General features: G+C 42.8%; 1 protein-coding gene across 2 annotated transcripts in view; it reads right to left on the bottom strand.

The window, feature by feature from the left end:
* Positions 1-3,930: 3,930 nt before the first annotated feature.
* The window catches only part of STK4 (serine/threonine kinase 4), a 49,195-nt gene continuing 36,701 nt past the window's right edge, over positions 3,931-16,424 (bottom strand). For both annotated transcript variants that reach the window (XM_075018373.1, XM_075018383.1), the window contains exon 11: positions 3,931-7,195. In XM_075018373.1, the coding sequence (XP_074874474.1) occupies positions 7,037-7,195 (159 nt within the window). In that variant the 3' untranslated portion in view covers positions 3,931-7,036. The remainder of the gene's footprint in view (positions 7,196-16,424) is intronic.

Genomic DNA, 16,424 nt, shown 5'->3' on the forward strand with positions numbered 1-16,424 from the left:
GAAGCCCACCCAGACAAATTCAGGCTAGCTTGTGCAGGCCAGCAGCTGCTTGAATACCACAGCTGTGTGTAAATCCCATCTCCTGGCACAGAGAACATCCCCTCAGCTTTAGTGGCTCTAATCACATCCAGCCTCCACCACTTTCCCTGCTGCAAAGGCAAAGCTCAGACCAGCTTATAGTGCCCAGCCAGCAAACTGCCCATGATAGGGACTGAGATCATCAGCAGAGCTATTGCTAATTAAGCTACATTATCACAGGCTGCCTCTGGCCAACACTGCTTGTAGGCTTTGAAAAGTTCAGTAGCCCCTTGGGAGGTTTAGAAGAGCCCCAAGAAAAGCACCGCACAGCACCAGGCTGCTTAAGGAAATACCTTTGCACCTGCAGAGGGTTTTAAGCCCCCAGGCAGAGGCTGAGCACACAAGGAGCAGCATCCCTAGCCAAGCTGAGCAAGCCCAGTGCCAATTTTCTCTCCACGGAGGAAACATCCCACCAGTGTGTCTGGCTACTTCAAGGGGGTGGCTGCTCTTTGGGAGCTGGCTTTCCGTTTCAGGGGGTGTAGTTTGTGCTCTGATGCTGCTGAGGCTTTATCCTCCTTTATCCTGAAGGCAGCATAAAAAGCTGAGCTAGCTCCTGATGCTCTAAGTGGCCTCTCTGATGCTCTGAAACGAGGGGGGTGTCTGCAGGCTGTTTGTCTGCGGGGGGCTGGCTAGAGAGGGGAAGATGTACTGCTGCTCTCCCTGCATCAAGTGCATTCCTCTGCTAGATGTGATAGGAGGGGTTAATAATAGTTTAATTTTTATTCCTTTGAGAGTTTTTCCATTTAAAAAAATAAAAATCCACATGCTGCTAATCTTTCCAAGGCAAAAGCTCCCCTAACTTGGGGGTTAAAAGCAAGGCAGGACCTCCCGTGAGCCCCTCCGCTGTGCTGCAAAGGGCAGCTGCCCTCAGAGCGGGGCTGGTGTGTGAGAGCTCCAAGCTCGGGTTTGGGAAAGCCACGAAAGACGTTTTCTTTTTTTAGCCTCCTGCTCTCTGTGAAGACATTAGGATCTGTATGGCTATGAGTAACTGCACTAGGAAAATCCTCCCACTGCTGTGCAAGCAGATCTAGCAGAGCTTGAGTTCTGCAGAGCAGGGAAGAACTGGGTGCAGGAAGGTGCCCAGCACCAGAGGAGTGGGTGATCACAGCCCACGTTCGCATTAGCAAGACACTTCTGTGCAGTGATGGGTTGCCAGGACTGGTCTGACTTACTATTTCTAAGGCAAGTAGGAAATTCATGTTCTTTTGCTAATCCCTAATCAGTTTTCCTGAGAGTGACTGTGTTTTCATTTGGTACAGTGGGTAAATCAATTAAACACTTTATCAGGTTATTTCTAGAAAAGCTGCTCTCCACACTCACAAAATGATTGATGAAAGAGTGACTCTTTAGCCTCCAGGGAATGGTGATTAAGGAGTGACCTTATCAAGCTATTTCTCACAGCTGAGAATTAGACCACTCTGCTCAAAGAGACAAAGTAAATTTCATTACTTTTATTTAAAACTTCTTTTTCTTTGCCAACTTTCAGATCTGTGACCACCCTGAGCATGGTCTGTGCACTCAGCTGGTTATTGGAAAACTGGGAGATTTTGAAGGGCTTGATCTGTAGGAAGGAAAGACTCCTCGCTGGCAGCGTTTCTGGGATCTCTCCTGCTCATAGGCTTCTACAGCCCTGCTGATCTCAGCAGAGAGTAGAGAGTCAAAAATCAGAGCTGACTGCTTATGTACCTGTTAAATCAGTGTTACTTGTAATTCCTGTATTTGCTGAACTATGTAGGGAGACCAGTGAAGAGCAACAGTGCTGTAATTCAAATTTTTCTTTACAAAATTATGCTAAAACACTTTGTCCTGGCAGTAAGAAAGCCCCAAGGTCTGCATATATTCATGGGTTCACTTCAGCCTTTATCCAAACCACAGCTATTAACTTAGTTGTAGGAAACACATAAACTCAAGGCTTTTGTTCTAACCCTTTGAGATAGCTAAATGAATAGCCTTGAAGCTGTGGAATTAAGTTAACCAAATACGCCTAGACAGGTCACACAATTTCAGGAAATGAAAAACACAGGTCAGACATGCAGGGAAGCACAGCACCAGCGATGCATGTTCACAGCCAGACCCTGAACCTGGTGAGAGCAGCAGACAGGGAAAACTGCCCTGTGACTTTGTTCCAAGATCATCCCCTCTACGGTCAACGAGGGATGGTCCAGAGCCTGTGAGCCTCTCGGGGCTAAGGAAAGGCCACCCTACAGCTCAGCCATGGGTTGCTCGTGCACAGGCAGGTCTGCAAGAAGCTGTTCTGCTGCTGTGACCACTCTGGATGGGATTCAGGGACTCTGGGGTCCCTCTGCTTCCAGTGCTGTATTGATTTGAATAGTGACAACCTAGAGGGGAGCAAAACAGACTGTGCTTCGAAGATGGAATTGAATTGTTTTAAAGTTTTTAAACAAGTTGGCTGTCTTCCTGGACTCTTAAATTAAAGGGCAATTAAGTCACTTTCAGTCTCAAAAGAGCTAATGGGCGTTTCCTGGTTTGACTCTTTAAAATTTTGCCAGAGTGATTAATGCAATGAAAAATTGTCAACTCTCAAAAGTCAGGGCTGTCAGCCAACACTCAAAGCATTTATCTAAAGCACATGCTCAGACACTTTTGGCCTGCGGACAAGAGGAAATGGGACAAAATGAGGCTGTAGGGAAGAACAGCTGGGCATAAAGGACACTGGCACAGCAACACCTGTACCTTAGTACTGATAATTATTATGGGAGGAGGAGAAAAACTGCTGGTGCTACGGGCTTGTGGGAAGTTGACTTTTCCCCCCACGGGGGAGAAAAACCTGGCTAAACATCAGTCCCAGCTCATGGCTACTTGTCAGTGTTGGTTTTGTTAGTTATATGCAATTAGTATTTGTGCAGCAGGTGCACTGCTCCCAGCATGAATGGAGTGCACATGAACGTTCCCCTGGTACGGCTGCAGTGCTGCTGCCGCACTGCGAGTACAACCTTCCCTTCATGCTGGGGCTCCACAATATCCTGGTAATGTTGCTGAGAATATGAAAGAGCTCCAGGCTTTCCCAGTTACTAGAAATGCCCGCAGTCTCCCTTTCTTTGATTTCCACACTCCTTCCTCACATTTAAAAGCTCAGATCTATTTTGTTTCTTCCAGGATTGCTAACCAAAGCTGACTCCTGAATGAATTCTATCTCTGCTTCGGTTAGTCATCCCTTCAGGACAGATTTAGTAACTGCTCAGGGAAACCACGTAGAAGCCAACAGTTCACCGTTGGAAGGCAGCACCCACTCACTGCCAACATCTTTTTCCGAGCTAGAAGGCTGAAAGTGCAGCAAGTCAGCCAGAATTAGGTGAGCGAGCCTCTAGCCTCACCTGCTGTGTAGGAAGGTGAATAAATTGATACGTACCTAGTCCCAAACCTGACTGCAGGCTCAGGAAAGTTGCTGCAGTGTGAAATAACAGAGCAGAGATAGCAAGTATCTACAGCAGAGTTCACCATCCCCATCTGCCGGAACACCCCTTGGGGCAAATGAACCTCCTGTGCGATTGCAGCTCCAGGCTGCCCACGCTCCTCGCTGCGGGGAAACTGCCTGAACTTCCACTGTGTGGCCTTCTGAACTGTCACTGAGCTAGCAGCACGCAGACCTGCCCCTGAACTGAAGCAAATCTCTCCCTGAGGTGCAGAATTACTAATGTTTTAAGGCTAAAGAATTGCCTGTTCAAAAATGTGTATCTGACATGTTTTCTGCCTGTGTTTATTAAAGCTTGTATGCTCCTCCAGAATTTTGCATAACGTTGGTTGACTAGAGGCACGTCATGTTAAAACTTGTCCTGATAAGCAAGAATAAACCAGAGTATTTTAACGCATAAATATGAGTCACGACACTGATGCTTTCAGGTAAGGACAGTTTATTTGCCCCTTTGAACAAATAAGGCAAGATATTTGAGAAAGATCAAATAAAATCTCCTGTATCAAACTCAGAGGAATGCAATAAAAGTTACTATTTCATACATATACAAACTAATGACCCAACACTATTATATACAAACAGCCAGATCTTACAAAATAGCTTTTCAAGTCAGCACTTTATGCCAGTGTTGCTAATTTCTTTGTTACAAAAAAGTTAAAGCTACAAACTTCACATTTTTAAGTCTCACGTGACTGACATCTTCAGTATCTCTAGGTTTTAGAAGCAAAGATAATGGTTTGTCCAGAACACTTTCAGCAATGCAGATGGACCCAAGGAGCACATGAATGCAGCTTCACAATTAAGCTAGCTTTTTGCTTAAAAACTTTGTCGGAACAGCTTTCTCATATGGTACAAGCCTTGCTCTTAGTTTGGAGGATTCTCTGAGAAGTGAGCACGTACTATGCTCCCAGACACTCTACAAAGGGACCAGAAAGGGAATTATTTTCTCTAATAGATTGAAAAATCAGTGAAGGAGAAAATAATTATTCTGCATTAGAGCTCCAAGTGCAAGAAACATCAAGTCTCAGCCACTGCACGCATTTGAGAAAGGTTCAAAGACACTTAAGCCATTGGACCAATTTTACTTATTTTGGTTCATTTGCTGTATTTTAAGACAATCACATTAGCAAAGCAGAGTATTTCAAGAGTGCTTACATTCAGTTACAGCAGTCACAGGTTGCATATTCCATCAACAGACACCACCCTGGGGTGTTTCACCTAAAACTTGGGTTTTCTAATGCCCTCCAATCACTAGAAAGTTACCTACACAGTGCAGAGGTAAAACTACTCCCAGCAGAATCTGCTTGATCCACGCCACATGCAAGCAGTGCACAATTTACCACATCACATATCTGCATGTCAATCACACCAGAGGTGCTGGGCCAGACCCATCCAAGTGTCTAATACAAGATCCAACACTTCACCAGAGAACTCTCTCCTAAGTTGTGGGAGCTTCTTTGATGCAAAGGATGCTAACAAATATTGCTTATAATAAACACATGTTTAGGGCAAAATGTATTGCACAGATTCCAGACGAGCACCGTATGAGCCCTGGTGTTCACACAGTGCTGCACTAGACCTCATTAGAGAGTCCACACTAAGGGATTTTAGTCCGTTAACAACAATGAACCTTTTAATTACTTGGTTTCTCAATTCAAAACTTTCCCAATACTTGAGGCTATCAGATCGTTGGTTATCCCAGGAGGTACTCTTACATCAGCACCCTAGATACACTGCTTACTGCCTCCCTTTTCACTCAGGGACAGCTGGTTTGCTGATCTCTGGAACAGCTGTGTTCGCACTGCATATCAAACTGAGACAAACTGATGCAACCAGATCTGCAGAGGGGGTAAAAATGGCTTGGTTCCTTTCACAGCAATGGAGTATACCTGTTAACAGTAGCCAAGAGTCTGCTCCAAGGAGAAAAAAAGAGCCTACAGAGGCGTGAAATGAACACTTCACCTCTCTAGCAGCATTTGATTCAGGAGACACTGCTATTTAGTTTAATTATCTAGGCGATGTACCAAGGCCTATTTCAGAGAATGACATGGAAACTCTTCCCTCTATGAGAGCAAAATAAAAATACATCAGTAGAAATACTTGCTCTGTCCAAATATTTCATCATATGCTAGATATATCTAAAACTACATGCCTCTGCTATTACAGCCCATGGGGCAGAGGTATCACTTGGTCTCTGCCCTGCAACGAGGCTCTTTGCTTCTTCTGTTTTACTCTCCACTCTACTGGCGTGAGTTAATTGCACCATCCTCACAGCGATTGTACATGCTGGCGCATTTTTGTTGATTGAGCTATACCAGGCAGGAATGCCAGGGAAATGTAAAGAAAGAACACAAGAGCATCCAGAGGAACTGGAAGAGAAGAGACTGAATCTCTTCCAGTAGGACATCAGTAATTGCCTTCTCATCCAGATCAACTCCACCTTTGCTCCACCACCACAAATGCACATCTTTGTTAATTCAACAAAGTCTTTAATTTCAGTTCAACCATTCTAATGTGCTAAACCTTGCAGAAATGTGAAGGATTCTGAACTTAAGTTTTTATTCAAGCATCTAAAGATGTAAATCTGAAATGAAGCCTATAAAATATTTCACAAACTGTGGAGATTTTTAAGTCCTCTCAGACACAGAAGAAGTACCTAATTCCTGAGAGAGGTTCACACAACTTCCACCCATTCGAATACAGTTTCGTCTTCCGAGCACTCCACCATCAGCAGGGTCTCCCTGAAGGACATTTCCAAACAGACAGATGAAGGGGAATCAGATCACCGACTGGCTTTTGGTTTTAAGTCAGTGCGGATTTTAAATCACAGAATGTAATTTCTGATGGAGGCACAACATGCTTTATCTACTCGTATTAATTCATAAAGTACACAAAAAGAGGACAAAACTGAGGTCTTGAAGAAACCACACTTGGTTAAAGCACACAGTGTAAGGCATGGGGCTTATTACAGGCTTTTAAAAAATGAGATTTAAGTTTCTTTCAAAAGGCTGGAACAGTTTGTACATGTTCTCACCTGCTCTCTTCAGCGACCTAAAACTTAGCAGTACCTTAACAGTAGAAAGATACAGTTAACAGCTTGAAATTGAGTCTGTGCATTCACAAAGAAAAACGAAAACAAAACCCACAAAGGATGCAGCCATTAAATACCACAATTCATATTAAGTTAAAACAAAATGGACTACTGAAAGTTCAGTTGAAAAGAGAGTGAGCCAACTTTCATTAGCCTATTTCTATCTGTTCCTCTGATTCAAAAACAGTCCCCCTAAAACCAGTAACAAAACTCCTTTGGAATAATGTTTTAAATATATGTCTAAAATTAAAACATACCATCAGGATTTTCCACTTAACAGCATTCCTGAGTTCACAAAGGTGCTATGGAAAAATAAATGAGCAGAAGTATTGCCCTCTATTTTGCTAGCGTATTTCAATAGAAATCAATCTGTTTAGTAGTCGTAAAAGCAAGGAGCTGATTGTTTGAGGATGGAAGATTATTCTACCAGTGGCTCAGAAGTTCTGCTGCCGCCGCTTCTTGGCTTCAATGGCATCAAGGATCGGCTGTCGCTTTGACTGGTACTTCTGGCGGATTTCTTCAATCTCCTGCTCCATCATGGGGTCCAGGGCTAAAAGCCTCCTCTGAAGTTCATCAACACTCCAAGTCTTCAGCTAGCAGGGAGACAGAAGAAGAACAGATATCGACATCAGTACAGCCACCATCCACACATCTACAGGGATTTTGCTATCCATCTGATGGTCACAATGCATCTTCCAGTAGGAGAAGATGGAATAGTTCTGCTCCAGACTGCTGCTCTCAGCGAGACTGGCATGAGCCTCAGGATACTGGGCTGCTTCTGCTCATTTTACAGATACATTACATGCTCTGTTTAGTGACAGCGTGAGTGTATAAAACAACCAGTGAAATGTTTCCCCCATTGAGTTGTTTTTCTAACGCTTCATTTTGCAGGCTTAGAACAGAAATACTGTATTGAGATGGAAGAGGAACGAAGTTCTCTCCCCCTCCCCTTTCCTTGCAACTAAACTTCCTTCTGCTAAGTGACAAAAGGAGACAGAAAAGGAAGAAAAAAAAATCATTGTCAAAAGTTGCATTTGAAAAAAAACCCAACCCGCATTTATGTACAATCAGGCTGAACCTCAATCACAGTGAGGAATTCAGACTCCTCCAAGCTAGAAATCCCAGAACACGCACAACAGGTCACTTTGGGTCAGCCTCATACTGATATAATATGCAAGTACAATTTGTATTTTACTGTACACGTGAAGATGTCAGGCTAGTCTGGACAAGCTTCCCTTCACTGAATTCCCTATCTGCCTGCCCTTTGTTTAATTGGCTCTCTTGCATGTGCCAATTTGCTGAGAACTGGCATAGAATACTGTGATTAGAGATGCCAAGTGTGGCCTGGGACAGTCTAGATTGTCCAGAGCTACACCCTTTATGTAATATTATAACCTGTGGAACAGACAGGATTTTATGATAATGTTAAAAAATACGGACACTGGAAGTGCTTCAAATGTTCACCTAAGCATCAGTCCTTTTCCCATCCAAGACCAAGTGACCCCCAGAAACACAGGGGAGGCACCGTTTTACAGCTACTGCAGCAGGATGGGAATGACCGTTTGCACCATCTGCTTTCAGTGACCACGTGCTGTGGGTACTATGAACACGTAAAATAATTTGGGTTTTTTTCTGAACAAAGAAGTGTCGATTTCTAGACTTTCAACAAATGTCATAATCGAGTGACTTATCTTTACTTCAGTTAAATGCAAGCAATGCTGCTGTCCTGGTTTAGATGTTAATTAGTCAGCTACCATTGTTATCCTCCAAGCCATTTCTGAGCCGAAACACACAGTGAAATGCTTGATGCCTATTACAAGGCAACAACTGAATTACTGGCTGTTTAATAGTAGTTGGCATCAGTCCTTAAAATGTATGTGAATACCAAAATACGTAAATCCTGATCCTTCTTCCTGAGGTGGAAGAGATACCCGTCCACAAACCACAAAGTCATCCGCTAGCTGATTTCTCAGAAGGTCTTTTGAAATTCTTTAGCATATTCTGCTAAATAAGATACTTCCTAGTTGCAGTTACAGGATCACGAATCCACTTTAATAATCTAGGCACACGTGAAACAAAACCTTTCTTGCAAGGGTATACAGTCTTTCGGCCTCTCCAATCAGGCAACTGTTCATTAGAAAGACAAAGCACTTGCTCTGCAAAGATATACATTATTTATACATATTAATGCAACTTTACCAGACAGCAGTTTAAGTTGATGCATGGCACCAGTTGCCTTTTCACACTGATTTATTATGGAGCAGGTAATTATTCAACATCCCCCTCCCTCACAGTCCAGGGAATTGAACAGTCAAATAAAAATGCAAAAAAGAAGAAAACATTAATTCAAGTACTGAACATATATACTAAGCAGCTATATCAGAGCAAACGGCTGTCAGCTCTCCCAGAGCACCCAGTGCTAGACTACTAAAAGAGAGTTTTGGAACAGATCTAAAATACCTCGCTCACAGCTTAAGCCAACTATTAGATGTCAGAAATTGTCCTAGGGCTGCAATCTTCCATGGATGCCCTTTGAGCCTTCTCCACCATCCTCCCAAAGTGCTAGGTGCTGCTTACAGTCAGAAACAAACTGCCAGAGTTGGCAGACCAGAGGGTAGAGTGGATTTACAGCGATAGTCTCTCCAGTCCCTGAGAACGTGGCGGTCTGATGAAAAACCTGCCCTATTAATGTTCTTGAATGATCTAACATCATGGTACATCCTCCATGGATACTGACACACAAAGTCTTTCTGTTAACTGTAAGCAACTGCTTGCCAGGGGACACAATGGCTTTGACAATTCCTGGGACTGTGTGTTTGTCAGGACAGATGGCTAATAGTATGGAAGATGCTTCCAGGTAAGTCTGGAGCGGGCAAAAGCCTACAGATATATATTAAAAGGAAAAAATTGGGAAGTGGGTTACCTGCACAGATGCATAATGCAGGACAAAGTACCTACTTAAGGAGACTGATCATGGGTTAAACAGAATGGGGATGGTGGGAGAAGAAAGTGAGGCAAGTCGATGCAGTGCAAAAAATTCTAAGAGCACAGAAACACATCCTGCGTGCAATGCTGTGTGTTGATGAGGATGAACTAATTACAGAGTTTTCATCTGGAATAACATAAGCGTGGCTGTGAATGCCATGCTGCTCCTAAAAGAGGCAGAGAAGCCAAAGGGCAACACTAGTAAAAGGTCCAGAATGTGACTTCACCACAGATGAGCTGACAAGAGACTGACAGGCATTCAATTATTAATGAGAGCCAAGCGCCCACGCAGTCACAGAGGACACCTAGCCCTCTGCTCCCGCTGTGCTTCAGGCCCACGACAACATGAGCCCTGGGACCTGAGCTGGGCTATTACTCAGCTTGTCCTTCCACTTGCACATGCATCTTTAAAAGAAAAAACGAAAAAAAAACCCACACCAAAAACCCAACCAAAAAACCCCCCCAAACTACTTAAAACATGATGGCCTCCATTTCACTTTGCTGCGTGGCATTTCACTGTAAGCCAGTGCCACAGACAGACTTTCTCCCAGAAATGAAGTTTTAAAACTCTAGCGTATCTGTCTCTGCAGTGGTAGACTCCTGAGATACTGACATTATTCTCTTAAAGAAACGCCAGAAGCAAAATAAGAAAAGAAGGACAAGGACAGAGCATCTCATGACAGATGGTTACTCAGGGTAAAGTCTCAGCCCTGAACAGCTGCAATTAGAGCTGGTTTTAGCCACGGGCTCAGTCCCATTCCTCTCCTCACTTCTCCTCAGCAATTCTTCTGTTGTAAAAAGTCTAAGTGTCTTTGTAAAAGCTATTTTGTCCACAGTGATCAAATAGCTAAGACAAAGTTTTAAAGGAAGGAATCTTATTTCAAAACTAAAGACTGATATAAAATACTTGTTCTAAGGTTGGTCAAACACAGCTATCAATAGGGAGAGGCGGCAGCACAGTGAAACTGTTCAAGCAAGGTTCTATGTGCAGAAAGCTAATTTTTAACCATTTGATTAACAGTTATATTTTTAGTGAAGATTTTGAGAATGATCTTAACTCTGTAAAAATGTCCAACTGAAGACAAACGTCAGAGTTGCAAGTGTTCACCTGAAAGCCTCTCACCCACGGCCATGCGTGCTGTTCATTATCTTCAGGCTGCAGACACCACTGACAGCAACATCTTGTTTTAATATGCTGATGATTTCTACTATATAATTCAGAAGGACATATATAATTACATCCTTCAGAAGGACATAACCTACAGCCTTTCCATGCATATGCAGTAATGATGGACAAATCAGGAACAGATCATTTGATATACAATTTCTTCCTCAAGGAGAAGATTTGCAAGCTATTCATGAGATCCCTTTGCCAGCATTTCAGACAGACTTGCAGATAACTACTCTGCTGAACAATGTTCACCTCAGCAAACTGCTTCTGAGTTGCCGTCCTTTCAAATCAGTGTTTTAAAAATAGAGGGGGGAAAAAAACCACCCACTTGCATTTGTTACAGTCAGGTAAAGTATCACTGCAACATGATATTTTACTGAACGTAAATGAATCTAAGCAGCAAAAGGAGAATAAATATAGGCTCTCTGCAGACGTTAGACATAGCCACAGGTTCGATGTTCAAGGGCACCATGGTCTGAAATTTATACCTACGCAGTTCTGTCCTGAGCAAGAGGCAGTCTAAAAACCTGCCACAGTATTTTTAAACAGACCACGCCAGATTTATGTTTCACACAAGATCTACTGTAAAACACAAAGCCTAGAGAATTAGCTCAGCCCCTTCCCTGTCCGCAAGAAAAACAAACAAAAAATCCAAACAGTGAAAACTTTTTGAATTATAGTTCATGCAAATGATTTATCACAGTTCTCTTGGTACCCATAGTCCTTACACCGAAGGGCACCCGTGCCTGGTTTTCCTACAGCAGGGTCTGTAGCTTGACCAGTTTGGAACCTAGCATACTCCTCTGGTTCCTTAACAGCCCTTCAGCAGCACGAGGTCATCACTGACTCGGACCAGTCTGCACTACTGACATAAATACGATGTCATCCAGTAATCCCTGAGTCACTTCAGCTATCACTCTTATTTGCTCCTCCACCAAAATCCTCTTGCTGCATGAATTATGAGCATCAAATAGAAACGAGCTGTTTCCCAGCAGCTTTCACACATTTCTCCCCCAACAAAGACTTTCAGCAGAGCACTAACTCACCGGCTGCACAGGAATCAAAAAAAATTATCTTGGCGCAAGTGAAAAACATGTTCCTCCTGCAACTTTCTTCTTACTTCCTGACACTGAATCCGATCCCTAGATTTAGCACTAAAGCCCTTTCTTTGCATCTTTGCAACATTTCATGCTATCTGGGCTTTGTTTTTAAATACCCTTACAAGTCCTGAAGCTTGTGCCAAACATGAACCCTCCATTTCCAGGGAGGGGATGCAGTTGTTCTACTGTCACCTTTTAAATGCGCAGATGTACCCTGACCTCTGGAACAAAATAGGAATATATATGACACTGGTGAGAGGGGACTATTTTTCCCATGCTGAATGTATTTGAACAGTTTTGCGGAAGGGGGATATTTTCAAGTCTTGATACTACAGCAAATCCTACAAATAAAATTAGGAAGTTGTTCTTTGCTTCCTTAGCCCTCTAGTCATACCCCTCTACCATAATTTCTGTGAGTTTGAACACTTGTCTTCCACATGCTCACACAGAGTATTTTCTGAATATCATCCCACCCTTACCACCAATAGCCTGTGGCTTTTTAGAAAAGAAACACCCAGCTGCAGCAACCAGTCTGCCTTTAACCCAAATATTCCAGGTGGCATTTACTGCTCAACATAACTTGGTGTCAAACTTTTAAGTTTTAAATAGCCTTTAGAAAAACTGGCTTTCGCAATTATCACTTCATAAGGGGCAGTGGGAGTTTGAAGACTAAAATACAGAAGTAATAAAATTGCAGCTTCCCACGCTACACAGGGAAATAAATTCTTAGTGGAAAAGATATGAGCTAGAGGGGAACTAAAGAAAAAACAAATTAATTGTCTATTTAGCATAGCTTTTATTGTTGTATCTTCCTTTTCTGCCTAGTTTTACTTTGCAATCTAACAGTTCTTGACTGCATGCCCAGTGATCAAAGTCCCCCAAAGAAACTAAAGACATCTTGAATCATATTAGCAGGGAGCACAACTCTTCATTTACTCGTGTGTATTTACATAGGCAAAATCTCAACATGGCTAGAGAAGGGTTTTTATCCAATCCAAGTTATCCAAGCTACACTAAACATTAAATGCCAAATAGGAATTTGCTGCTAGAGATAAGTGGCTACTTACCAGAGGTAAGTAGAAAAGAATTCCTACAAATAGTCTATTAAGTGTTCAGATGTCCTTTGGGAAGGGAAGCTCTTCGTGGAAGAGACTAATTAAACTCTTGCTTCACTTCACCTTGGCTATCAGCAATGCTATCAAGATGCTTCCCTTCCGATAAAACCAAGGGCACACTTGTACTTCCTCTCCAGGATCCTGCAGATCAGTTTGATGCATATCCACCTCAACTTCTGAACTTTTTTTCTATCATCTCCTCAAGCAGGGTTTTATTTTTGGGAGGCGATCACCCATTGGATACCACTTACTGAGACTATTTGTAGCAACCACCTCAGAGTGTAATTCAGCCTGCAGCATGAGAGAGTGCATGGGTGCTACAGAAGACCACAAGCTAGCGGGAGGTGTCAAATCTCAAGGATTCATGAATGTGAGCTCTGACAAGTGTAAGAACTGAGATTATTCTGGAATTAGCCTTCTGTAACTTGAAAGACTGGTTAAACGTGGTATCAATTAAATGCTCGTATCAAATAGACTCGGAGGGAACAGATTACTCAATAGTACTACACACTTTTTTTAAACCAGCAAAAAAAGCATTCAATTTCTCTGGCCAAAATTAAATGTAGAGGGCGATTTCTCATGCTAAGCAGTGCTCCAGACTTTAGGTCTTGAAAACGGTGATATAAATTGGTGCTGGAATAGCATGCCATTTTTTTTCCTTAGCATTTTTCCTGAAATGCTGGCTCAATACCATTTGGCATACTTTCAATCACTGATCTAAAAATTAAGTGCCTTGTTCTCATTTATGTTTCTAGCATAAGGAGGCCTTGATATAATGTATGAGCAGGCATTAACTATTTATTCACTGTAAGTTGTCCAATGCGAGGGACACAAGAATCTAAGAACCTACAGGCGCTTACCGCCCGCTTTTCATCATGATTGTCAGGTCCCTACAACTTCACAAATCTGTCAAGAAGCCACGCTACAGAGGGGCTACAGTAAATCAGCACAAACCCCAGAGCCTATACAAACATTAATTATCTTTATTTCCCCACACTTTTAGCATTAACATGTCAGTGAAGTTTCTCACTGTTATGAAAGCAGTGGATGAAATGCACTCACTGTGGGATTTCATGCAAGATTAAAAATACATATATTAATCTTTCAAAGGATTTGAAAAATAAGTCTCAGCAGCACAAGCTTCTGCTTTTAATGCATCTTAATTATTTAGGCAATGTGCTAGCAAAACGCACTATGGGCTGCAGCACAAGTCAAAACAGCACTGTAGCTAGAACTTCCCAAAGAAAGTGAACAGGATCTGTGATCAGTGCACATCTGGAGACAGCTGTTTCAGGCCATCTCATCTAGACAGCAGATGACTTCCCACAAAGAAATAACACTCAGTGCAAGTCAAGCAGCTGAAACAGTTAAATGAGTACAATCACAACATCACTTTTTTGGGGAGGACAGACACTTAACACCCACTTCTGCATTTGATCCCTAGCCAAACTGGAAAAAAGTGTTTTAATAGAGAGTTATATCAGAGGAGACCTAGGCCTTCTCAGATGACGTGTTTGGGCTAGCTCTACCTTACTTTCAGAAATGTGTAGTTTTATGGCTACTGAAACATCTTAGTGCTACAATGCCAATAAGGATCCTAGTTATTTTCTATGTAGCTCTGCTTATTTGAATAAAGGTGTAGGGTATCTGTACTATTCCTGCAGAATTACTGGAAGGCAGTGCCTGCCATTCTCTTTCCTGCACTGCTCCCTGCCAGATACATTGTGAAGACCACATCTAAACTGGAAATTTCCCTCTGTCCTGCATCTGCAGTAAGAACTACTGCCAAGACCTCTCTTTTCAGCTTAGCATCTTGCTAGCTTAGCAAGGCTTCTCTCAAGCTGCCACACAATCATGGCCTGATGAGCTTCTTGGGAAGCTGCTCCTCCACTCGAGGCACTGCTGCTCACAGCACCAGTACCACTTCACTAGTGGAACCTCATTCATCAGTGGCTGCCGAGGCAAAAGGCTGCCTTGAGCACAAGTAGAAAAGCCCAAGCTTCATCAATACTAGCTTTCTGGCTATTACTTGGACAGCAGCAGCATAATGCTGTAACATAGATTTGAGTTGAGCCCTGACTCAGGTCAGTCTGAAGGAAAGCTCTGCCGTTCCCTGGGGCCAGGCAGCAGCCCCCCCCTGCCCCCAGCACAGCTTGCCTCCAGGCTGACCTACTCCCAGACGTGGGCTTCTGCTGCGCCTTGTCTTGCTAACCTAAGAGCCACGTAATCTGCGATCTCCTCGCTGGGAAGTCACTCACACACTTCCCCAGTCACCCCTCATTCCTCAGCTGATACATCCTATGCTGATATTTGATTTTCTGATTTCAGGGGATCCAAAGGGTCTATATGAGAGTGAAATTATGTGTGTGTGCGCACTAAATCGCACTCCACGCTCAGGATTTGTGTCTTCCATAGCAAAACCTGCCATAGTATTATTACTCAACTATTTCTTATTTGAGGGTATATTTACATCCATAACATTTGATCCTGCTGGTTCAGCAAGGACTGTCCTCAAGCGTACTTTCAGTAGCTAATTCCCGTGACTGCTGTGGAAGAGACATGTACATGCTTTAGACACACAAGTGCTCCTTCACCAGCTAAGAGGCATCTTTGCTTTGCCTTCTCACCCTCCCCAGTTTGGAAGTTTTCCCCCATTTCTCAAAAGCCTGTAAGAGCCTGGGGGGAGCTTTGCTGTTGGCAAGATGTCAGAAAACTCCCAATACATAAACCAATTTCAGAGGATTATAGCAAACATCCGGATCTCCCTGGCTCCTCTGGCTACCCAGACATAACTACGCAGTGATTATTCAGAGTGGTTACCCACAGAGCAGAGAAGATTGCACAACCGCAAGAACACCGTAGCTTGCATCAATAACACTGCCATCCCTGAGTTGCTCTTAGCCAAGAATTGCACTTTATTAATCCTTACTGTAATCCCTAAAATGCTCAAGGAAGTTTTGGTGTTACAGTCAGTACAACCATATAACCTCTGCATGCTGTTACTACCCTCAGCATTGTACAGAAGTTATATTAAGGAAGAAAACCCATCCAAAGCTCTACTCATTGATATGAGTGGTCATAAAAAAAAGTTTTTTTTAAAAAGAGCAATGCATTTTAATCTTCTATGCTCCAAGACTAAATTTCCCTTTTTAGCCTTACTATCAATTATGAGTATGAATAACCTTATTCACTTCCAAAATCACCCCAAGTACCATACACACTTAATCTAAACAAAGGAAATAACAAATTGTGCCAGTGTTATTCTGCAGCACTGAACTTAAAGTTAAGTCCAAACCTTAAAATCCTTTAGGTACTTAGAAAGTGGCTGACTAATCCTGTAACCACAAAGACAAGTTATCTCACTGGGGTTTTTTTCAGTAACTGAATTAGAAACTAAGCTAAAAGGTCAGCCAGCCTGGACAAGTGCAAAAAAAACCCCCAAAACCCAAAC

This window comes from Buteo buteo, chromosome 2, assembly GCF_964188355.1.
Source record: "Buteo buteo chromosome 2, bButBut1.hap1.1, whole genome shotgun sequence".
NCBI lineage: Eukaryota > Metazoa > Chordata > Aves > Accipitriformes > Accipitridae > Buteo > Buteo buteo.